Here is a 25,609-nt window from a genome sequence, read left to right as displayed (position 1 = left end):
TGCCATTCACATTATTAGTAGTTATTAATATTAATAGTCCATTAATGGCTATTCATTATACGTAGCTTTCCCAATCGGTAAGTTTTCAGGCGTAGAGGCGCAGTAGGGGTAAATATTGATTTTAATGACACCGCCGATGGCCCTCGTATAGACATATTTTTTTCATTAGTCGAGCCAAAATCTTTTCGTAAAAATTAAGTCTTATCAAACATGAGAAGGACAATACAGAGTGTTTTATGGTTACTAAGGTACTACCAAATATGTCCCGCTTCAAGATAAGTAAACTTCCCTAACACCAGAGCATATGGATGGAAATCAAAATAATTCTAATTACCTAAATAACGGCACATCCATTTCTCTTTTTCAAGGCTGTCAAAGTAGAGATTTCCAGCAAACACATTCAACTCCGAAAATTGTACAAAATTCTTAAACACAAGCCTCTTTCCAATTGGAATCGAAAAGCCAGTCATCTCATGCAAAGCGCCCAGCTTCTTCAGAGGTTTTTGGAAATAGGGCTGGAACATAAACAGAGTAGCGTGTCTCATTTTTCTCAGCTCATTGAAAAGGGAGTTGACTTCAAACGGTGTAAGAAGGATAAAGTTGCTCCTGGGGGGATTTAGTTGAACTGCCCAGAAGGGGTTCCGAAGGAATTTGTCGAGCGGAGTTGGGTTCGCACCTTGTCGCTGTTGACTTCTATCTGAAAAAATTTTTATCGATTGCATGTGAAAAACTAATCAAACCAAAGCGTGAATTAAACGCGTAGCTCAGATGCAGATCTAGGGACGCGCAAAAAGACTTGGGAACTTAAGAAGTTTCATTAGTCACTAAAAACGTAATAATCCCGGAGTAGATTCTATATTCCAGAGTTGAGTGTCAGTTTAGTTCAGCGCTATAGTTTAGACGATATCAATAACCAGCAGAAATCATTGTAAAAGCAATTTAATATCTAAATTCTTGACTGCCCAAAGCGCGAGCAGACTGCTTTGTATCTGGCTAGTATCTATGACCGATAATTCTGTCGATGGCACTTCGTCTGACCAAAACAGAGACATCCAGATACGAAAAGACACAACCCGATCCAACCGAAACTTTTGAGAAACTATTCACAGGAAAATTGTAAAAACCATCATATCTAATTTAGAGAATGTCGTGCATTTGCTTTTTATCAGGCACTTGATTCTCCCTCTGAACATTTTTCGATCACTCGAACTCTTCTTGGTCGCATAAAAGACTGTAATACATCCGTTTCGGTGTAAAACTTTTCATAAACTTAGTTATTTTCCAGCGGTCTAAGTGCTTCGGAGCAGGGTCGACGATTTCGTGCTTCTCATTGGCTGATGAACTTATCAAATCAGAGAAAAGGACTTTAGAGAAAAGAATCAAATTTGCTCAACTTGTTCTCACTAGTGCTGCGGTGTCCACTGAGAGTTCTCTCATTTATAGTTGTTTACAATATATGTAAATACAATTGTGTTATAATACAATAACAACATCCGCCTCAAATATTATTATCCCGTATATTGTTTAAAGATAAGTACTTGTGGCATACGCTTTGAATAAATATAAACTGCTTTTGATGATATAGCACCAATTTTGGTACAATGAATGGTTTTAGGCGAGACCCCAAATGTGGGGTATCACACTTCCACTCTATGAAAAAAAAATTTCGCAGGAAAATTTTTTTTGTGCACAAAGAGCATAAAAGGAGATGATAGCACCACCCAAGATGAAAAGAGATAAATACAGACTTTTTTTATTGCGCACAATTTTTCTTATAAAAGATAATAAATCAAAGTAAGTGTTCGACCAGAACTCAAGTTACCTAAGTGGTTGACTCAGGAAATTGTTCATCGTAGTGGGTTGAGTGCCTGTTAGAAGCCAGAGTCGACATCGATTGGCTTCGTTTTCGCTGCATTGGGTCGTAGGTATCGAAGTTGCGGTTTATGTTCGCTGCTGTTGCAACAACTTTTCTTAGGGTCTTGTTAGCTTTCTCGACTGTCTTCATGGTGCCGGGGAAAAATACTGTAGCAGTATCTTTTCCTGTTGCCGCTATGTTGGTCACAGTGGTTGAGGTTTCCAACGGTGGGGCACAGGGCTCGTTGGATGATTCGTATGGGAGATACTTCTTCACGAAGTGCGGGACATACTTCCGAATGATAGCAAACCTGTGATACAGATACAATGCCAAGATGTGTAGGGCGAGATTGCCTATAAAGACAATCACTGTCAACATGAAGGAAAGTTTCAGCGGGACGTAGCTATCCAGTTTGTTGACTAGTGTTGGCTTCAGCATCTGCATTTGGGTCGCGATTGGTTTGGCTATTTCAGCGAGCTGACTTGATTCTGTGACCCTCTGGTGCATGACAATCTCCCGCTTTACTTATTTTATCATGGCGATGTTGGCATCTGATTTTGATTCGAAGTATGGAAGATTCATCAGCTCAGTTGTTGCAGAGATGAGAGTTTGAGAGGGTCTGGTAATCGAACTTCGATTTATCTCGCTGGTATTGATTCGCAGCTCGTTAAATCTGGTCTGATCTTTATGTTTCTGCTTATCAGTTGAGTACCGCATTCCAGTGTAATGATGCATACATGGCATCCTTTCTGCTCCTTATTTCGGGGTTTAGTGTCGTCTCGGGCACTGTGCTCCCTAAGGGTGAAAGCGTCTGATGCAGATGTTATCAGCCAAATTCCATAACCTAGATTTGTGGCTTTCTCTGGTGTAGGCAGTACTACCTTTTCTGTGTCACAAACTTGGAGTGCCGTTAGTGTGTTGTGGAAATACAACGTAGCTAGGCATGACGACTGTTCAAGATGGGTCTCCATTGTTTCGTGACAGATTTTGTATTGGGCGGAGCCGAGACAGTTGCTGAATTGGGTGTGGCTCAAAACTGTTGTCTCCATTGAGTCCTGAGATACAGCCAGGTATGAGCCTTCTATGATCCACTGTATGGTGTCTGAGGGCTCTGGTTGTGGCATTGGGACAATTTGTGCCTTGTAGACGTCAAATGCAATTTGTGTTGATGCTAAGGGTAGAGATAGCGTCAGGAGAAGTCCTTGTTCGATGGACGAAACTTCGGTCAGGAGCTGAGCATCGTAGTACGATAGCAGATCTTTCAATGGGACTGCCAGAGTCAACCTGTCAGCTGCATTTTTCTGACTGTCATAGACTGAGTCAAGAATTGCAGTGAGGGACTCTCGGGGCACGAGTGACATAGGCAGTCGTTTGCTCAAAAGTATTGGAAATGAGTTCTGAACATTTACTTTGTATGCGTACAAGGCTGATCGGTAGCTCTTGATGTCCGCGTAAAGTACTGCAATAGTTATCGTAGAAGGGTTGTAATTGCTTCCTTTTGTGTAGAGTTGTAGTTCGGGAAGGGGATCAGGAATTCGACATTCACAAATTTTTCAGCCAGCAATATTTTTGTCTCTTTATGGAAAATTATTCCTTTTGTTAGGCAGTCAGGTTTTTCAGTTGTTGCTGAGTACGCAGCCAGAGTTAAAAAAGTCAAGAAATGTTGAATGATTTGCATCGTGCTGACCTTGAGCTTGTAATTTGGTGAAGTGTTACTTGGTCTTAGAGTGGTCTTTAAGTGAGCTATTTTGTCCTAGTTTGGTGAATGAAAGGTAGGGCTGCATATCCTAATTTGGTTCAAGCTCTTCAGATCATGTGTTTCAACATAACGGTTTACGGTTTCAACATTGTATGTTGCGTCAACGGCACCCTGTAATCGGATCTGAATGTTTGGACGTCTGAGCGGGCCGGTGGGTGCCCACCAGTTGAAGAGTCGGGTCAAGTCACAAGTGACAATTGGTTTCTGGACCTCTGTTTTGATTTACTTGCTATGGCAATCGTGTTTGGGGTTGCACGTCTGACTTTGGGATACTTATTTAGCCGTGAATAGGAGCGTCGTATAGTTAAGTTTCAAATTCAGAACAAGATGTAGCAGTGTGTGTCAGCTTATGGTATTTCAGTTTTGTGTTAGTTAGTTATTGGAATGATAGTACTGGCATTATGCATGTTTTTGTGGTAATTTCAATGATAAATTCTTACTTTATGGTTTGATGTTGTTTTAGTAGCTTGCATTTATTTACACTATCGTAAAACTTATCATTGTGCTCTAATTGTTTTTCTTTTAATCGTGCATGTCGTTTGCATGCCTATTTATTCTCGTGTGTTGCATGTTAACCCCTTTTTCAGTTTGGCATGCCTTCCTCAACTGACAACGCTCTTTCAGTTCCCAAAATCTTCGAGCTTGCTCGTGAAAACAAATTGGAAGAAAATGGACTGCGCCCTCTCCCTCAAAAGGCTGAATGGAACTTCAGCGATGAAGGGTTCCCCGAACAACCGTTCTTCCTTAGAGGAGAAGCAAATCGCATTTTCTCCTGGAATCAGGAGCTGATGCACAACTGGAACAACGGGGCAGTTGACATTGACGAATTACTGCAGTCGGAAAATGGGGTTAACAGGGCCACGACAATTGGCTCAGAACGACCGGAACTTGTAGCAGATCTTCTCGATTCGCGGACAGTGTCATTCGAACTACCGCGTGACAAGATTTCGTTCCAGCCATACCCAAATGTCAATATTATGAGCGTTGGCTGTCTTGCCACTCAGGGACATTGGTTCACTGGCCCGCATATCGAATGGGGGGCGGTGAATTAATTGCCAAGCTCATAAGCGGAAAGAAGATATGGGTAATCGCAACCTCTCTTTCTAGCGCGAAGGAGCTGCATAAACTGTCGACGTTTTCGGCCGCCTTCGAATTGCTGAACGGTACCCCTGGGAGTCGGAGCAGAAAGAGAAAAGGCGCGAATTTAGAAGACAATCTTATGTACCATCTCGGCGAACCAGGGGATGTCAATGTACAGCCCGCCTTCGCGACGCACTTTGTGGTTACGGAGGCGACTCTGTCTGACGAAGGAGAGCTACTTCGGGCTGTAGTTACAGGGTTTGAGAGCCTCGACAACCGCATGCTAGATCGTGCTGCTCGTCTCTGCGATGACTTTATCACTGGTTTCAATCGTGCCATGATAAGGAAGGAGCTGCAGCATCACGGCCTTGCTTACTGTTTGCGACTCCTCAAAATCAGGGACTATCGTTGTGCCCTGCTTGCTTACGACCGTGAATCAGGTGTGCCCCTGGCCGAAAGTACACGTGAGAGGGATGTGACGACGCACCTACGAGTTCTATTTCGGAATGGTTACGATGTGCTTGCCAGTTTAAATTCAAAGAAGGACCGAGCCAACTGGCGTGTGTCCGGCAAGAAAGCATGAACGGAAAACCTTCCGAATTGCAGCAAATCGTTCAAGAGCACCCTGTCGAAAACGACGCTGAGCGAATTGAGGCAGTGGCCGCCTGAGTGGGTAGCAGATGTGGATCAAAGTCACCCTCGTCGCTCTTGACTATATTTAAAGGTTTGTCAATTAAACTAATATTTGCACGTTTATGTTTCTGATATGTTCGAATGCTTAACTGATGCTTTTCGTGTGTTCCTATTGGTCCTTTGAAACAGCCAATGAGGTTAGGGCAGTGTTTATGCTATTCTAATGTACATTTGACTTAATACAAAGGAGAGATATAGACAGCTCAAAACAGGTCCGTTTTTGTACCGCTTTTAGTCCCTTTAAGGAGTGATATCTCTGATTTGGAGTTGAAATCGATATTTCTAAAACCATCAAAACATGCGTAGGATCATAGAGAAGTGCTGTGCTTAGTATGAGGCCGTTCCCTATGACGGTTCAGAAAAAGGGTAAGTTAGTATTTTCGGATCACGTTTCGACATACTGTGTGATTTGACAGTCTCGATAACTTTTCACCACACTGACTGAAATTTGGCGTGCATTTAGATCTCCAGCAGCACTACAGAAAATTGTAAGAGTTATGCTGCCAAAAACTTTTTCAGTTTTGAGTTTCGGTCCAGAAACCGCCAAAAATTAGGTGTTTTTTGGGGTCAATTTCTCTTCGACAAATGTTCGAGTTTTCTGAACACTATATCATTTGGGTGGAATCTGGCCTGATAGTTCAATCAACCAAGCCAATGGCTCACCCGGGGCCAAATTCTGGACGTCCAGGTGCTCTAGTAGTCAAGTTTTAGCTCTACAAATTTGACGGCTGAAAATGCCGTTTTTTCGTCATTTTTTTTGGGGTTTTTGGCAATTTTCTTTATTTTAATCGTTTTCGGTCGCGTCGAATGCTTGCTAGAAGTTTTTTGGAGTTCATAAGCTTTCCGCGGATACCCATTTTTTTAATTCTAGCATCTTTGGTTGGGCTGTGGCACTTAATTGAAAATTGCGAATTTTTCGGTCCAAATTTTGCCCCTTTTCGACCTCTTGAATTTTTGATGTTATTCTGCCAAAGGAGTGTCCAAAAGTGATGCAAAACTTGCGTGGGCTTGAGGGAGGAGGGGCAGTGTGGTTTTTATGGCCAAATTTAGTTTCTAAGTTCAATTTTTTTGGGGGTCCCGTAATCTGGAATTTTTGGTCGATTTTGGCACTTTTTCTTATGTTCAAACTCGGAGTTCTTGGACTTGTTTGCTGTTGTGGTTGTTTGAGTGGTGCCAAAATTTTGTTTGGTGGCTAAATAATTGATATCCATGCTAGTTTCTGTAACAAATGGTTATGGGGGTGTTCTGAAATTTATCAAAGTTCAGGCGGATCACTGTTCGCTCTCTGAGGTAATCAAGGCATTTTCCGACTTTTGGGAGCACTAACGCAAAAAAATTATAGTATTGCAGGGTTGTTTTCAGTGTCTCTAGTGCTAAGGAAAGCGTGTAGTAGCTTGCGGTATCATGGGGTGTGTTTTTTGTAACTAGAGTGAACAAAAACTTTTGATGTTCAGGGTCTAAATTAGTGATGACTGAGCCGATAGGCAGTTTTAGATGATTTATCGGTTTAATTTGGGCATGTGGATGTTTTCTACCTATTGCTGATTGTACTTTGGTGTATTTAGTGCTAGTGCTGGATACACAGTGTGCGAGGGGTATTTGAGTGTTGTGGATGTTTCCCTTGATTTGAATCACTTTCGCTTGTTGACTTTGTATTGTGTTTAACTCGGGACTTTTGCTTCTTCTGTTTCTACTACTTGTTGTTTCTTGCATGTAGCTAGGCAGAGAGCTCTCTTGCTGGTGTTGGAGAAGGCTTGACCTGACCTGGTCTAGTTTTGTTTCCCTTGAAGGTGTTCCAAACTCTTTGGATCGTTGAAATCATTGGGTAATTGCTGCATGTTTCTGGTCTCTTGTCAATGTTGGTGCAGAACTGCTGGCCTGTGTGCTTCCAGGTGGTTGGTATGGGCAAGTAGCTGCTCTTGCGGATGGAGTAACGTCGGCGTGAAACTTGTGTCGAAAATGAGACTCGCCTTGGTATTTGAGTTGTATACGCTTGTTGGTTCTGGTGGTGTTGGTTTTGGATTCTTTGACTTTATCTTCTAGTTTGATGTTGTTCAACCACTCGATTCGGTTCATCATCACTGCTAGGAGAACCTACTTTTGTGTTACTTATTGTTGTAGCTGGTTGGACAGTGTTCTCAGCTTCTTGGTCTTCTTCAGAACTTGAATCATTATTCGGCCTCGGATGCCCTCCTGTATTTTCTGGTGGTGGCGGTGGAATTGGAGTTGCTATTGGGGCTGGTGGTGGAGTTGCAAGTGGTGCGCAACCAAGTGGAATAAAGAGGCGTATCTGTGCTCCAAGTTGTTGATTTGGTACTATGGCTTGTTGTTTTGGCTGAGAAAAATTTAAATCTTCGACATGCCTGTCAAATAACTCTGGTTCTCGTTTGTCGTGTCTGCGGCAAGGGTCAGGTACGAACGGTTGTGGATCAATCACCTCAAGGTCCTGCAAACCATCGGGTTGTTTCACTGGTCGCAGTCGAATCCTGTGGACGCATTGTGTGAAGTTGGTTCCAACTTTTCTGACAATGTAATTTGAGTTCGTAAGAACTTTCTCGACTCTGTAAAGTGGAATCCACACTTGGACTGCTTTGTTGATTTGAGTCTGCTGTGAAGTCAATTTTCGATTGAGGAGAAGGCAAAAATTGTGCAGTTTCATTAGTTTCGCTTTTGCTTTCTTCAGAGTAGTTTTTGTATCGGTGGTACGATTCTATAAGATTGTTCTTATTTTCTTCAAACTTCATCAACATTGCATCTTGTAGTCCTACACCAAAATCCGCATTAGTTGACACTGATTCCATTGCTTTTCTCGAGAATCTGAGGTCAAGTGGTTTAACTGGTTCTCGTCCATGAAAAATTACAGTTGGGCTGCATCCAAATGATGTATGATACGACGTGTTATGAATGAAAGTCGCCAACGAGACATACTTATGCCAATCTTTCCATTGTTCGCTCTGATTTAGTTTATGTATGCGTTTCAATGGTCCGTGTGATCTTTCTACAGCTCCAATTGTTTGTGGGTGTTTGAGTGATTCATGTTTCAATCTAACTTCTAGGAGTTTCGCCAGCTCATCTATAAGAGATGATGTGAATGACGTTCCCAGGTCAGAGACAATTGTTTCGGGCAGGTAACTGTGGTTGAAGAAAATATTTAGGAGTTCTCTAGCGACTGTGTCAGCGCCTCCATTTGTCAAAGGGACTGCAAACAGGTATTTGCTGAATACGTCAATTCCACACAGTACGTATTTATAAACAGGGGAGTTAAAAGTTCCCACAAGGTCGATTTGTAGTTGGTCACCTGGAAATGATTGGAGCGATGATATTGGCTGCAATTGTGGCTTGAGCGTTGGCTCTTTTGCGGTTTTGAGCTGGAGACAAGTTAGGCAATTTTTCACCAAATCCACGAGTTGTTCTGTAAATCCAGGAAGGTAGAATCGTCTTCTGAACTCTTGAATTGTTGCTGTAATGCCTTTGTGTCCTGCTGTCTTTGAGTTGTAAATTCTGTAGAGAACTTCTTTTCGGAGGTGCTGTGGCGCGCAATATTGCTGATAGAGAACTTTTCCGGTATCGTCATAAAATAGTCTGTAAAGGATTCCGTCTTCTACGACAAGTCTCTGCATGTGCTCAAAGTACTTTCTGAAGTTTCTTGATGCATATGTCAAATCGACTACTGTGTTGTGTTCTTTCCATTCAACAATCTTGCAAATTTCTTTGTCTTTCAGTTGTTCGGCTTTCTGGTCATTTGGCTGGCTTCGGTCCAAAATGTCATTTAGGCTGTCTGCTGGGTTGATGTACTCGAACGCGTTTACCTCTGGTTTGTACAACTTCACTAGGCCTTTGATTGGTATGTCTCGTATAGACCACATTGCTTCAATTGGTTAATGAACGCTTTATTTTCCGTCTTAGACTAGAACAAATCGTCCGCGCATTCAATTGAGTTCAGCTCTGCGTTTGGTATTTTTGCTTCTGTGTTTATTTCAATATCTCACTGGTAATTTCTCGTTCAGTTTCAAGGAGACGGTTGATGTTCCATCAACTTCAACTCGGGAAAAAAAAATCTGCGGCATAGTTAGCTTTTCCGGGTATGTGGGCGATCACAAGAATGAAAGAGAGAGCACGCGGTCCAAACAGTTCCATAACGATGGTGGTATAGTCTTTGATTGAAAGAATTGAGTGAGGCTTCTGTTGTCTGTCAGTACTACAACTGGATGAGTAGATTCTCAAATGAAATGAGCAAAGTGTTCAAGAGCAAAAAAGAGAGCAAGAAATTCTTTATAATAGATGGAGTATTTCAGCTGCGGAATTGTGAATGCTTGACTGCCAAATGTAACTGGTGCATACCTCTTGGTTTCCTTCTTGTTGTTTTCGTCCAAGTAGTCTTCTACCATGAGTACAAAGCCAGCAGCATAGTAGCTTGCGTCGCCTAGCAAAATGTATTTCTGACCTGGTTTTGCTAATCTTAATGTCATTGTGGTAGAAATCAGCAGATCGTCTTTCAGGGTTGCCAACGCTTTCCAATGTGTTTCATCAGGTTCAAGTGTTGAATCTTTTTTTAGCATCCTATAGAAGGGTATCAGTTTCTCTCCGAGGTTTGGTATGTAGTTCCAAAAGAACTGAAGAAATCCAATGAGTCGTTTATCTTGTCTCGTTGTCTTCGGTAATCTCACTGTTCCGAGAAATTTCTTGATCTTTAGTGATTCTGGTGATATGCCTTTTTTCGTGATTACGTTTCCAAAGAATTTCATTGAACCAGTTGCAATTCGCATTTTTGCGGGGACAGTTTAGTCCTGATCTACGTATGTAGTCAAAAATGCGTGTCAATGTTGAGATCAGGTCCTCGAATGATTTTACTGCACATCCTATGTCGTCCATGAACTGAGTGCATAAATCTGCTGCTAGACATGGGTCTAGGTAGTGCCGGATAAAAGAGCTGAATCCAGTTACTGACTTACTAAGTCCTTGGGCTAAGCATTTGTGCAGATAAGTTCTTGATGAGAAATTGAAGACCAGCAGTTGTACTGAGATTTCGTCTGCCATTTGGACACAGTGACATGCTTGAGAGCAGTCCTACTTTGTGAAGTAGGTTTTTCCTGCAAAGTGGTTTGTAGCATCCGTCATGTTTGATATCGGAAAGCTTGCGTTCAGGTAGTCATTTTTGAGCAAGTGGTTCACTCTTCTCAGATCAATTAAAAACCTAAGTCCTCCTGACTCTTTTCTATGTGCATACAACGGGCTGCTGTATTTCGGTTGTGGCAAGGTTGTGATCAGTCCATAGTAGTGCATTAGAGCTAACTCGACATGCAATTCATCACGCGAGTGAATCGGTGTTGGTGGTCCTTGTACATACATTGGCATTGAGTGTTCTGGAGTCAATTTGATTTTCATTTCTGTGTTGTATTCCACATCAAATCTGTGTTGAGCAAATATATCGTTATACTCCACTAGTAGTGATTCTACCTGTTGCTTTTCATCTGGTTTCAAGAGTAATTGTGTCCTTTGAAACTGGGCGAGGAATTTCTTTCGGTCGTCAAGATTTTGTTTTGGGTCCATTGACTCTTTTTGTTGAAGTGCTGCTATCTGGTCATATATTTGTTTTTGCAGTGCTGGCAATGTTCTGGGCTTTCACAAGTTTCGGGCGTTGGGAACCAAAGTGAAGCATAGTCTGGTAGTGGTCGCGGTGGCTGATTTTTGCCTTTTCTGTCTGAATCTTGTATCAGTTGATTGATTTCTGTCAAAAAATTTTCACTGTTGCGAGACTTTGCAAATGCTATAAGTTCTGGGTCTACTTGTACTAGTTTGTCTGCTTGATCCGATGAAAGAATTTGAAAGCGTGCAATTTCTGTTCCGTTTGTAAGAGTTATCGCGTGATCAGTTATATTAAGCGCTGCAATGAAAATTATGTTGTTGTCTCCTATTGTGCTAAGTGACGACGTAATTGCAAAATCAGTTTCACGTTCTAAGGTCACGCATGGCAATATTAAACCACTGTATGATCTGAGGTCCTCAGTGTGTTTTGACAAAGTACATTCAATAATTGACTGTTTGTTTGGCTGGATTACCTGCTTTTTGGTTGAATAGACTGGAAGCTTCTTGGTTCGGATAGCTCTCCGTGGTTCATTATGTGGTTTAATTTCGTTTATTGAGACAGTTAGATCTGGAAACTGGAGCAATGAACGTTTGGCGTTTATTGTTATGTCATGTTTAATGAAGAACTCGTTCCCCAGAATAATTGAGTTCGATTTTGCGAACACAATAAAGGACTCAGTAAATGTTATATGAGCTAATTTAAATGTCAACAGAACTTGAGCTAATACTTCAACTGATTGGCCTCCTGCCATTTTTACATGTTTCCACTTAGTTTGTTCCGTTTCAATGTGTTTGAAAAGTTGTTTATCATTCTTTATTTCTTCAAACTGGCTCTTGCCTATTACATTTGCACAAGCGCCTGTATCGATTAAAGCTCTGCGTGGTAAGAGGGGTGAAAAGCTTAGCTTAATATAAGACAAAATGTTACCTTTAGTTGAGATTACATTGTTAAGGTGAAGTGTTTGTATATAATTGTTTTTGGTTTTTTGTGTGCGCAATTTATTGTTGTTTATTTTGCTGGGTGGTGTATCTAGTTTTTTGGCTGGTGTTGAAAAGGGAAAGAAGCTCCTCGACTGTTAGGTCGATTGTACGCTGAACACTGGCTTGAGGTATTGTTTAGGTAACCACACGTGTAACAGAAGACTCGACTCTCTCTCGTTACTGGCATGTATGGTCCTCTTGGTAGTCTGACGCCTTGTTCTTGTTGTCTGTATCCGTAGGGACTAATTGGTCTCGATTGTCTGTATCCAAATTGTTGACGAGGTTGGTATTGTCTGGGTTCAACAGATTGTTGAAAACACGGGTTCAACGATCCTCTGTTCTAATGTCGAAACTGAGGCACCGGATAGCTGTTCGCTGATTAATATGACCGTTGTTGGCTCATCACTGGTTTGCATGTGGTGACTGAGATACTGGTTGATATGCTGTGTTTGGTGCGCCCTGTTTGTTAATCTTGATAAATTAATCCATTGATTGCAGTCTTCTTTCCATGGACTCCTGGTTCGCGTTAAGTTTGGAGAGTGCATTAATCAGGTTGTCAGACACTGTGTTACTGACTTCGTTGAATCCGTCCTCTGGGTAATCTTCTTTTCTACAGAAGTCCCTTATTGTCATTTGTTGCTGCGCTAGAGTACAGAGTTCTTGTATTGTTGCATTTGGTGGTGGCTTCATCTGGTGGTTGCTTTGATCTCAGCCAACCAGGCATCGCTTTTTGAAAGATCCTTTTAACTTGCGCGTTGGATATGCATATCCAAGCATATCCAACTGGCGTTGGATGTGCTCCGAGCATATCCAACTGGCGTTGGATATGCTCGGATTGCTTTGGTCTGAATCGTTACCAAGAAGTTTTCGGGTGTGTCTGTCTTCGGATCAAATCTCAGTTTCTCGAGGTTTAAGACGTGGACCTCTTGTAGCTGTATGTGACAGAAATGATTTCTCAGAGCTGTGAAACTGAGATCTACATAATCGCGAGTGGCTTTTGGCAGGGTCTGGAAGAATCGGAGGGCTGGCCCTCTGAGATCCAGTTGAAAAAAAATTGCTCGCTGATTTGCGCGAATTACTGCTACATCAACAAATCCTTTGAAGAGCTGTTCGAACTGTCTGAAGTTTTCCGTTTCTTCGCCACTGTAGGGGTCGACCGTTATCTGTGCTTGCGCTGCCATTTAGATCACTTAGTTCTAGTCTAGCGTTAATTATAAGCGCCGTTTAACTTAATGGGTCGAGTGAGTTTGTGATGACTCAATGAATTATAAATAGCACCGAGATAAAATTTAAAGCACCTTTGTGTTAGCAGTTTACTTGGAAGTTCTTACGGGTTTTGTGGTTGATGTCTCCAGTCTCACTTCTGGCCTCGCTCTCTGGTTTTTGTCAGCTGAGGTCCCTTCTGGTCAATCGTCTAGTTGGAGTCGTCTTGTTGGAGGTAGAAGGATTGGCACTCTTTCATTTGCAGCATCGCGTCAACTTCGGCTTGGTGGAGGCTTTCGTTAAAGTTGGAGGTATTTGAAAAATTATTTATAACGAAGGATTTTTTGTAAGAATCAAGTGAGTCGATGCAATGAACGAAGAACAATAGCCTATTAACGTTGACAAAGATTTCAATAATCTCGTAAGAAGAACTAAAGGAATTTTGTTCTTCATGATGTTCTTCTACATAAACGTCGATTGGAAAAGAAAGAATTTGGACTGTACTGTCTATCTTAGTCAGTTGTTTTGAATTTCTGCAGTTTTGTAACAAGATCTGGTACTGGTGCATAAAAGACTGTAATACATCCGTTTCGGTGTAAAACTTTTCATAAACTTAGTTATTTTCCAGCGGTCTAAGTGCTTCGGAGCAGGGTCGACGATTTCGTGCTTCTCATTGGCTGATGAACTTATCAAATCAGAGAAAAGGACTTGAGAGAAAAGAATCGAATTTGCTCAACTTGCTCTCACTAGTGCTGCGGTGTCCACTGATATATAAACTGCTTTTGATGGTATAGCACCAATTTTGGTACAATGAATGGTTTTAGGCGAGACCCCAAATATGGGGTATCACAAAGACAAAGTGACGAAAACAGAAATCTTCGTTACTCGTAGGAGCCAATTTTATGAGTTAATTGGATTCGATTCTGTCATACTGAACCTAAGTTGTAAATTTGAGCCGTCGCCGTTAAATAAAACTCACCAGTTGAAAGACAGTCAGTCACCAATTAAATCTCACCAGTTGAGGGGGGGGGGGGGTCAGCACTAAGGGCCAGTTGAAGGGCACAATTGAATAAAACCATGCTCAGGCATAAACCAGTTTAAGCAGTTATAATTATTAAATTCTACGTAGTAAGAATCTTAGTTTGACATGCGAACATAGAAATGCGGCGCCAAAACAACAGTCTAATATTCTATGATTCAGACCAGAATTGCACTGACACTAAGCTCTGGGATCCTTATTGTAAAAAAAACTTTAAACAAGGACAAAAAATTGTCCAAGGAAAGTCAAAACGGCAAAAATATAATCGAGGCAACCTTTTTTTATTCAGTCAAGCTTTTACTTTTTCAAACTTTATTTTACAGCCACAAGAATATAAGTCTAATAGAAATAATATTTTTCAAAATTTTCAAAGAGCTGAAAAAAGGGAGCTCTAAAAAGTGTGTGTGAGAGAGAGAGAGTTAATTCCTCTGAGTATAAATAAACATCAAAATATAATACATGACAAAATTTCCTACTTTTAGAGTTCAAGATCAGAAAGCGTCCAGTTATCATTGCATTATACATAAAACCATTGTACACTCAGAGAGGACAGTGTTCGGATCCGACTGGATCACTGAGCACTGCCCTTAATTCTTTTTTTACAATTGGATATGACTATTCAAAAAGAAAAAAGAAAAAAAAATTCACTATTGAAAGATAATAGATGAAATTCTCAATTTATTTGATGAAATTTTCAGTTTTTGACAAAATTTTTTACCCCTTTAGGAAACCCCGGCGACAGTAAATTGAATCATTTTGTGTTGTCTTTTTAATAACTTAAAAAAAAAATTCTGCGAAAGGTGTACACAAAGTCGCAATTAGGAGAAGATTGTTTTTGTTAATTCATAATTCGATAAAATGTAACTGTCTCTAATCTTGTGCACCAGACTGACAAACGAAAAACTAGAAAGCTCATTATAGTTTGATGGTAACACATTGTTTTCAATAAAAAGATTAAGTAATTTGGCGCCTCTGTATCTCCATGAATTCCTTTCGAACTTTCGTTTACACTTTGGTACTTTCAAAAACCATTTCAATGATCTTCTAAAGGAATTGTTTGATCGGGGTTCGAAAGAAAAAAACTCATTAAGATATGTATCTGTGTGCATTTTATTTACTGATTTTATTACAAATTTAAGTAGTTCGTAAATATGCAATTCGTGAGCAGTTAAGACCTTGTATTTCTCAAAAAACTGTGTTACATTTTCTGTGTATTTCGGGAACACAATGAGTCTGAGAATTTTTTTTGCAATAGAACAAAAGGTTGAAGGGAAGTAAAGCTTACACATCCATATATCAGCACACCATATTGAATGATTGGTTTGATATTTGATGAATAAAACTGGAGTAAAACACGATTTGGTAAATAATGCCTTAATTTTGACACTATTCCGCACTGCATTGCTAACTTTTTCTTCACATCCTCAATGTGCTCTTTGAATTTCATTTTTTTTATCCAAACGCAATCCGAGATACTTGCAGCTTTCTGACTCAGGTATATTAACAGAATTTAATTTGAATACGGAAAACTTATTGACATTAGAGGCACTGTTTCCTATTTTAGTATTCATTTGACAATGGTAGATTCTTTGGATAATTGAACTTCTGTTCAATTTTACTAGCAACTGGTTGCAATTCAATAATATCTTGAATAGAATTCAATTCAAGATATCCCTTCATCCCATCTGACTCGATCTGAACAAGTGGTGCCGAATTCTTAGTAGTAACCTTTAACTGTTTTGCTTGAGCCTCCTCTTTCAATGACTTGTCGTACTTGCTCAATCGCTCGAGAATGAAAACCGGTTTTCCATTATTTGGATTCCTATAATTTCGTAGGAAACCCTTCCTGGTCCAGATTCTTTCCTTTTGGTCAAAATAGACGAACTTCGCGATAACTGGTGGTGGATTGAATGGCGATCCTCTGCCCAACGGATGGCACGTTTTTAAATCGCGCGGTTCAATGTTCACATTCAACACATTTTGAATAAGATCAATAACATCTGAGAGGTAGGTTCCATTTGAACTAAACGGTAGATTGCGAAAAATTAGACAATCTTTTGATTGATATCTTTCGAGTTGATTAACTTTGATCTTCATCTGTGCCACCTCAGATTCCAATTCGGCAATTCGTGTATTTTTTGCAATATTTTCTTCAATTAGGGTTTTCAAAATTTCCTTGGATGGTTCATCAAGACTCTCACTCTCATGCAATTTTTTCATCAGATCTCCCATGCCTCGCTGGCTCATCTCTATTTAATAAGTTTATCACAACAATTAGGCTAAGTTTCGATGGAAAAGTTGAAAAAGGAAAAAGAAACAAGAATCGAATAGGTACGTATATTGGTGCCAATTTTCATCTCTCAACGTTTTATTTATTCAATGCCAAAAATATTGATTTCTATTACCACGTGCAATTTCACTGATTTTAAAACCATAAGACAACTATTTGAGCAAAAATCGACACACGAGTAAAAACAATTTAAAGAAAATTGAAGAAAGTAAGTAGAACACAGTTTGTGAAATAAAAGAATGTAAATTGTTCTTCAACCTAGCACTTTTATAATTTTTTAAAATATTTTTATAATTTTGAATTTAACCAAAATAAAGCATTGCTCTAAATGCATATTAAAATTCACTGGAAAGAGCGTAAATTTAATGAAAATTAGGAACCACATAAAAAGGATTACTCGAAAATGATAGCTTTTTGTCTACTAAAAACACACACACACACACAGAAAAGTCAAAATTTAAAACCACGAGTCGAATTTTAAAACGAGATAAACAAGAGAGGTCTCCTTCAATTAACAATACGGTCAAAAAAGGTTTTTAGGAAAGAAAACTTCTTTAACTCTTTGAGCATCTATCTCCCATTTGGTTAAATATTCAGAAATTTCAAAAACCCAAAAACCCCAATTTTCAATAAATCAAAAATGAGCGAAAGATATCACTAAAAGCAAGAACAAGAATTTTTAGAAAGACTCACCAGTTTCTTAAGTGAATTCTTGATTAAACTAAATTAGTTAATTTAAATAATATGTTCCAGATTCTTTAAGAGTTCCATAGTTCCCAAACAACAGAGTTTTGTCTGAACTTGAAGACCACATACAAGAAAAAACCAATCTATAAAATTTTGAAATTCAGCTCGAGAGTTAATAGTTCCAGCATAACATTTTTTGAAAGAAAAAATGGGCGAAGTTTTATGCTAGCCCCACTTTTTTTGTTCCGACAATTTTTTTGAGAGCATCTCAGGCTAGCATATTATGTATCAGTTTCAAGCTCACCGCGTCTACAATTTCACTACATAGAAGAAATTGTGGAAATCTAGTTATTTGGTAACAAACTTTCAACATTTTCTACCCACAATTTCAAGTAATTTAGCCTAATTTCGAACAAATTTAAGAAAATGTTATTCAAAACTCAATCAAAGAATACATCCCGATCAACAAAAATGTATAACTGATCACAAAAATTCCCCAACCTCCCTCGCGCTTGCGCAAACAAACCCTCACACACAAACTAACAATCCCACCACACCACCACCACCACCAACGGCCAAACATTTTGCCATCAAATCAGTCGGCTATTATTGAGCACTTGTAGTAATATTTCAAATATGGGGATCGCGTTGATTCTTTCTCTTTTCTCAAGATCTTTTCACAAATTTTTCGATGATTTTGAAAATTTGGCGAATCTTTTGATTACTTTAGCTTTCGAAACTAGATGAAAAGGTATAACACAGAAAGAAATGCATTAGGTTGCAATAAAATGACTTTCTTACTCTTTCTTAATCTTATAGTCGCTAAGTATGCAAAAAATACAGTGAAGACAAAGTTAAGTTAGAAAAATAAGTTTTTGAAATTTTTTGGGCAGTTTTTTATCAGAGAATGGTTCATACTCAAATTCCTTTGAACCTGGTGAATAAAAACGAAATTTTGAAGTATATACTGTTTGAGGTATATGTTATTGTATTTCCAACTTTAACAAAAAAAGTGATATTTTAAAATTTCTCAAATCTTCTTGAGAACTGTAACAATTTTTGTGATTTTGAGGTGAGTGGGCCAATTAAATTGCCTCATAGAAAAAGTTTTTGACTTTTTCTCTTATTTATACAATCCAAAATAGCTTTTACCTGGCCATATAGTTTTATAATAGTGTTTTGCAGTAGAATCTTAGTAGGTTTTTATGACATTAGTTTCAGAAAATATTAGCAAAATTCAAACAATTGTCCCTCCTGTCGGATCTCAACCTGCTCACAAAGTTCCCCCTCATCCCTCACATTAGACATCTGATAGCGTATTGAAAGAAGTAGGAGGCTCTTAAGACAGGAGCTTTATAACAAAACGATTTTCCTGAAAACTTTTTAAATTTTTGACACTTCTGTCCTTTTTGCATTGTTCGTCTCTTACATGTCCAGCAACAGCTCTATTTGCCAGCAACAACGTTCCAATTTAAAGTTTTCCGATAAAAGTTCCAATTGACAGTTTCCAAATAAAATTATCTGCAACTGCTGTAAAGATTTAATAAAGTGCTCAATCGAGCAAAAAATCTTGAAAATGACTATAAAGGGAATGAACATAAACTTTTACAGTTTTTTAAATAGATGACTGGGATACCAAATATTGCTCATGGTGATCGTGGTTTTTACCTAAAAGAGTTGCGAAAACGAGAAAAATGGCAAAAGAGACAAAATTTTAATGAATGGAGAAAGTAGCCTGGGTGCGACAAAAGTTTTACATAAAGTCGCTTAAAATGTTTTTCAACTCCTTCTATGGCAGAAAACGGCTCTAAATTTATTTTTAAAGTCTGCTATGAAACTATTCGAAAGGTTCTGAGTTACCCATTGTTTATTCTAACAGTCTTGCAAACATTTTTTTGTACTTTTCATCTTGGTTTCAGAGTTCGCAACAAAATTCGCCGATCGTTGTTTTTCTCCTTATGTTTTGTTTGTAAACTGGAATCTTTCTCATTAATTTTGCATTCAGTCGATTTTACTGTATCTTAAGGCCTTCTTCGCATTGACTCCGTTACAAACGATATGAATTGGTACCTTGCATTATATCGTTAAAGTTGCTATATTTTCTTGTGCAGGAATGCAACCCAGGCTGAGGTACTTGACCCAAGCCAGCTCTGGCCAGAGCTAGATTGGATCGCGTAGTAGCCGATGAAATACTGAATGTACGCCTCCAGCCAATCAGAGACTGAGAAGACTCTATTCTCTTTTATATAGCGCTTGTACGGCTGACTTCAGTCAGTCTTGTAGTTATAGTTGAATACACCATGTGTATTCGCAATACCTTGACTCCGGTGTTGACTATATTATACGCCGTTATAATTGAAGTATTCCTTCAATGTTTTACTGAGTCGATTAGTCTGAGAGAACTAGGTAAGCGCACAGAAATAAGTAGCCCTAACTCTCTATACATTAAGGCTGTAAAAGGAGCCCACATAGGGTCTGCCTTAGCACCACAGCCTGGGAACACTTCTAGTTTAAAAACTTACTCGATATGGAGGCATTCGTGTTCTCTCGAGATAACGGCCCACTAATCGGAGAAGCCATTTCACTGAAACAAACAACCAGATATTATTAATGCTTCTAGAAAGAAAGCAGAACAGTGTAAACATATTGATTCATAAAATGGCTTCACTTCTCCTCAATTACCAATAACAATGAAACATTGTAAAATCTTATTTTTAATTTCAATGAATTATTAAATTGCCACTCCGAAAACATTTCCCCGTTAAAAAAGCGCTTCTTACATCTTGATCAATCTTGCTTCAATATTCTTTTCCAAAACAATGAAGAGAATAGTACTTTATCTAAAAAAGCAAACTGTTTTGTTGAAACATTTTGACAACATACACCTACAAGACATCTCCTGAATACACAATTTTACTTTTCCGACAACTCTCATTGGTTCGTCTCCAGTCTCACAAGTACGATTTCTCGTACAATGATTCAACCATATATAGTGTATAGCCAAAATAATATCAGTTCATTTCATTTTCTGTCCTGAAAACCATTCGAGAAAATGATGGAAATCATGATATAGACGGCAGTTTTAAAATTCATTTTGATTTCAAAAAATTGATCTTTTTATTCGCACATAACCAATACACATCACATGCAGGTAAAAACAAGCACAAATCACAAAAAGAAACAGAAAAAGGAATTCTATCCTCTCATTTTTTAAATAAAAAACTCAAAGTCCAAAGCGCACATTTGCAGAGAACTTTTCGCTTGAATTGGAAAAATAGTCACTTTAAAAAAAATTGAACCCTTTTCATTCAATTTTCACTTCTGTTGTCGTGTTTTGGTGTTTCTATTGGTCCCACTTTATGCTCCTCCATTTTTGATAGACACATTTTGACTTCTTTTCGGGGGCATCCCTGAATAACATATGTGGTATCAAAAAAAGTTCTTTGCGTCTAGAATTTCACTAAAAAAAGAAACTTCAATAAATTTGATTCTTTGTCGAACTTTTTTGAACACTTCTTGGCAGCAATTCAAGTCATTACGTGTTCTTTCGACAACTAAAGTTAAGTTACGGCTTTTCAAATGATATCACAGGGCAAACGTTGCTTTAGAAATTAACTTCATCAAATTTTGAAGGAGAACAATTTGGCTGCGTTTCACGATTTATCCTAATATTTGATAAAAACGTTTCTCAAATTAGGTCTTGTCTGTATCATTTTAAATAATTAGCGACCTCATACCCATATGTCCTTTTCCTAGAACTTTCGAGGGTTCAAGAACACAGAAAATTGCGTTTTTGAGAAAAAAAATTGAGACACAAATTCAGCCTACTGTATGTATTTTGATAAACCTTTTCAGACATTGCTTAAGGCATTATGCAGATTTGTCGCCAAAAAACCTCTTTGTCACAATTAGTTGTCATATTTCGCTGAATTTTAACAAATTTTGAGAAATATTGCTTGAATTGCATCCTGAAACACAAACTGAGACGAACATCATTAAAACAATATTGCGGCATCAAGACCATTTGTTCTATTTAGTCCAGTCTCACAAGTACGATTTCTCGTACAATGATTCAAAGACAGTGTATAGCCAAAATAATATCAGTTCATTTCATTTTCTGTCCTGAAAACCATTCGAGAAAATGATGGAAATCATGATATAGTTGGCAGTTTTAAAATTCATTTTGATTTCAAAAAATTGATCTTTTTATTCGCACATAACCAATACACATCACATGCAGGTAAAAACAAGCACAAATCATAAAAAGAAACAGAAAAAGGAATTCTATCCTCTCATTTTTTAAATAAAAAACTCAAAGTCCAAAGCGCACATTTGCAGAGAACTTTTCGCTTGAATTGGAAAAATAGTCACTTTAAAAAAATTGAACCCTTTTCATTCAATTTTCACTTCTGTTGTCGTGTTTTGGTGTTTCTATTGGTCCCACTTTATGCTCCTCCATTTTTGATAGACACATTTTGACTTCTTTTCGGGGGCATCCCTGAATAACATATGTGGTATCAAAAAAAGTTCTTTGCGTCTAGAATTTCACTAAAAAAAGAAACTTCAATAAATTTGATTCTTTGTCGAACTTTTTTGAACACTTCTTGGCAGCAATTCAAGTCATTACGTGTTCTTTCGACAACTAAAGTTAAGTTACGGCTTTTCAAATGATATCACAGGGCAAACGTTGCTTTAGAAATTAACTTCATCAAATTTTGAAGGAGAACAATTTGGCTGCGTTTCACGATTTATCCTAATATTTGATAAAAACGTTTCTCAAATTAGGTCTTGTCTGTATCATTTTAAATAATTAGCGACCTCATACCCATATGTCCTTTTCCTAGAACTTTCGAGGGTTCAAGAACACAGAAAATTGCGTTTTTGAGAAAAAAAATTGAGACACAAATTCAGCCTACTGTATGTATTTTGATAAACCTTTTCAGACATTGCTTAAGGCATTATGCAGATTTGTCGCCAAAAAACCTCTTTGTCACAATTAGTTGTCATATTTCGCTGAATTTTAACAAATTTTGAGAAATATTGCTTGAATTGCATCCTGAAACACAAACTGAGACGAACATCATTAAAACAATATTGCGGCATCAAGACCATTTGTTCTATTTAGTCCAGTCTCACAAGTACGATTTCTCGTACAATGATTCAAAGACAGTGTATAGCCAAAATAATATCAGTTCATTTCATTTTCTGTCCTGAAAACCATTCGAGAAAATGATGGAAATCATGATATAGTTGGCAGTTTTAAAATTCATTTTGATTTCAAAAAATTGATCTTTTTATTCGCACATAACCAATACACATCACATGCAGGTAAAAACAAGCACAAATCATAAAAAGAAACAGAAAAAGGAATTCTATCCTCTCATTTTTTAAATAAAAAACTCAAAGTCCAAAGCGCACATTTGCAGAGAACTTTTCGCTTGAATTGGAAAAATAGTCACTTTAAAAAAAATTGAACCCTTTTCATTCAATTTTCACTTCTGTTGTCGTGTTTTGGTGTTTCTATTGGTCCCACTTTATGCTCCTCCATTTTTGATAGACACATTTTGACTTATTTTTTCGGGGGCATCCCTGAATAACACATGTGGTATCAAAAAAAGTTCTTTGCGTCTAGAATTTCACTAAAAAAAGAAACTTCAATAAATTTGATTCTTTGTCGAACTTTTTTGAACACTTCTTGGCAGCAATTCAAGTCATTACGTGTTCTTTCGACAACTAAAGTTAAGTTACGGCTTTTCAAATGATATCACAGGGCAAACCTTGATTTAGAAATTAACTTCATCAAATTTTGAAGGAGAACAATTTGGCTGCGTTTTACGATTTATCCTAATATTTGATAAAAACGTTTCTCAAATTAGGTCTTGTCTGTATCATTTTAAATAATTAGCGACCTCATACCCATATGTCCTTTTCCTAGAACTTTCGAGGGTTCAAGAACACAGAAAATTGTGTTTTTGAGAAAAAAAATTGAGACACAAATTCAGCCTACTGTATGTATTTTGATAAACCTTTTCAGACATTGCTTAAGGCATTATGCAGATTTGTCGCCAAAAAACCTCTTTGTCACAGTTAGTTGTTATAATTCGCTGAATTTTAACAAATTTTGAGAAATATTGCTTGAATTGCATCCTGAAACACAAACTGAGACGAACATCATTAAAACAATATTGCGGCATCAAGACCATTTGTTCTATTTAGTCCAGTCTCACAAGTACGATTTCTCGTACAATGATTCAAAGACAGTGTATAGCCAAAATAATATCAGTTCATTTTATTTTCTGTCCTGAAAACCATTCGAGAAAATGATGGAAATCATGATATAGACGGCAGTTTTAAAATTCATTTTGATTTCAAAAAATTGATCTTTTTATTCGCACATAACCAATACACATCACATGCAGGTAAAAACAAGCACAAATCACAAAAAGAAACAGAAAAAGGAATTCTATCCTCTCATTTTTTAAATAAAAAACTCAAAGTCCAAAGCGCACATTTGCAGATAACTTTTCGCTTGAATTGGAAAAATAGTCACTTTAAAAAAAATTGAACCCTTTTCATTCAATTTTCACTTCTGTTGTCGTGTTTTGGTGTTTCTATTGGTCCCACTTTATGCTCCTCCATTTTCGATAGACACATTTTGACTTCTTTTTTCGGGGGCATCCCTGAATAACACATGTGGTATCAAAAAAAGTTCTTTGCGTCTAGAATTTCACTAAAAAAAGAAACTTCAATAAATTTGATTCTTTGTCGAACTTTTTTGAACACTTCTTGGCAGCAATTCAAGTCATTACGTGTTCTTTCGACAACTAAAGTTAAGTTACGGCTTTTCAAATGATATCACAGGGCAAACGTTGATTTAGAAATTAACTTCATCAAATTTTGAAGGAGAACAATTTGGCTGCGTTTTACGATTTATCCTAATATTTGATAAAAACGTTTCTCAAATTAGGTCTTGTCTGTATCATTTTAAATAATTAGCGACCTCATACCCATATGTCCTTTTCCTAGAACTTTCGAGGGTTCAAGAACACAGAAAATTGTGTTTTTGAGAAAAAAAATTGAGACACAAATTCAGCCTACTGTATGTATTTTGATAAACCTTTTCAGACATTGCTTAAGGCATTATGCAGATTTGTTGCCAAAAAACCTCTTTGTCACAATTAGTTGTCATAATTCGCTGAATTTTAACAAATTTTGAGAAATATTGCTTGAATTGCATCCTGAAACACAAACTGGGACGAACATCATTAAAACAATATTGCGGCATCAAGACCATTTGTTCTATTTAGTCCAGTCTCACAAGTACGATTTCTCGTACAATGATTCAAAGACAGTGTATAGCCAAAATAATATCAGTTCATTTCATTTTCTGTCCTGAAAACCATTCGAGAAAATGATGGAAATCATGATATAGACGGCAGTTTTAAAATTCATTTTGATTTCAAAAAATTGATCTTTTTATTGGCACATAACCAATACACATCACATGCAGGTAAAAACAAGCACAAATCACAAAAAGAAACCGAAAAAGGAATTCTATCCTCTCAATTTTTAAATAAAAAACTCAAAGTCCAAAGCGCACATTTGCAGAGAACTTTTCGCTTGAATTGGAAAAATATTCACTTTAAAAAAAATTGAACCCTTTTCATTCAATTTTCACTTCTGTTGTCGTGTTTTGGTGTTTCTATTGGTCCCACTTTATGCTCCTCCATTTTTGATAGACACATTTTGACTTCTTTTCGGGGGCATCCCTGAATAACACATGTGGTATCAAAAAAAGTTCTTTGCGTCTAGAATTTCACTAAAAAAAGAAACTTCAATAAATTTGATTCTTTGTCGAACTTTTTTGAACACTTCTTGGCAGCAATTCAAGTCATTACGTGTTCTTTCGACAACTAAAGTTAAGTTACGGCTTTTCAAATGATATCACAGGGCAAACGTTGATTTAGAAATTAACTTCATCAAATTTTGAAGGAGAACAATTTGGCTGCGTTTTACGATTTATCCTAATATTTGATAAAAACGTTTCTCAAATTAGGTCTTGTCTGTATCATTTTAAATAATTAGCGACCTCATACCCATATGTCCTTTTCCTAGAACTTTCGAGGGTTCAAGAACACAGAAAATTGTGTTTTTGAGAAAAAAAATTGAGACACAAATTCAGCCTACTGTATGTATTTTGATAAACCTTTTCAGACATTGCTTAAGGCATTATGCAGATTTGTTGCCAAAAAACCTCTTTGTCACAATTAGTTGTCATAATTCGCTGAATTTTAACAAATTTTGAGAAATATTGCTTGAATTGCATCCTGAAACACAAACTGGGACGAACATCATTAAAACAATATTGCGGCATCAAGACCATTTGTTCTATTTAGTCCAGTCTCACAAGTACGATTTCTCGTACAATGATTCAAA

The 25,609-nt window shown here is 37.8% G+C and overlaps 1 protein-coding gene across 2 annotated transcripts in view; it reads right to left on the bottom strand.

The window, feature by feature from the left end:
• LOC142337127 (uncharacterized) overlaps positions 1-25,609 on the bottom strand; it is a 46,828-nt gene that overhangs the window by 6,561 nt on the left and 14,658 nt on the right. Inside the window, exons 2-3 of one of the 2 annotated variants that reach the window (XM_075386224.1) lie at positions 19,696-19,757; positions 335-697 (exon numbers count right to left, since the gene is read on the bottom strand). In XM_075386224.1, the coding sequence (XP_075242339.1) occupies positions 335-697; positions 19,696-19,757 (425 nt within the window). Of the gene's footprint in view, positions 1-334; positions 698-19,695; positions 19,758-25,609 lie in introns of those variants that run through there. The other variant, XM_075386225.1, reaches the window with a different exon arrangement.

This window comes from Convolutriloba macropyga, chromosome 3, assembly GCF_964194025.1.
Source record: "Convolutriloba macropyga chromosome 3, txConMacr16.3, whole genome shotgun sequence".
Classification (NCBI taxonomy): domain Eukaryota; kingdom Metazoa; phylum Xenacoelomorpha; order Acoela; family Convolutidae; genus Convolutriloba; species Convolutriloba macropyga.
This window is presented reverse-complemented; position numbering and strand designations above follow the sequence as displayed.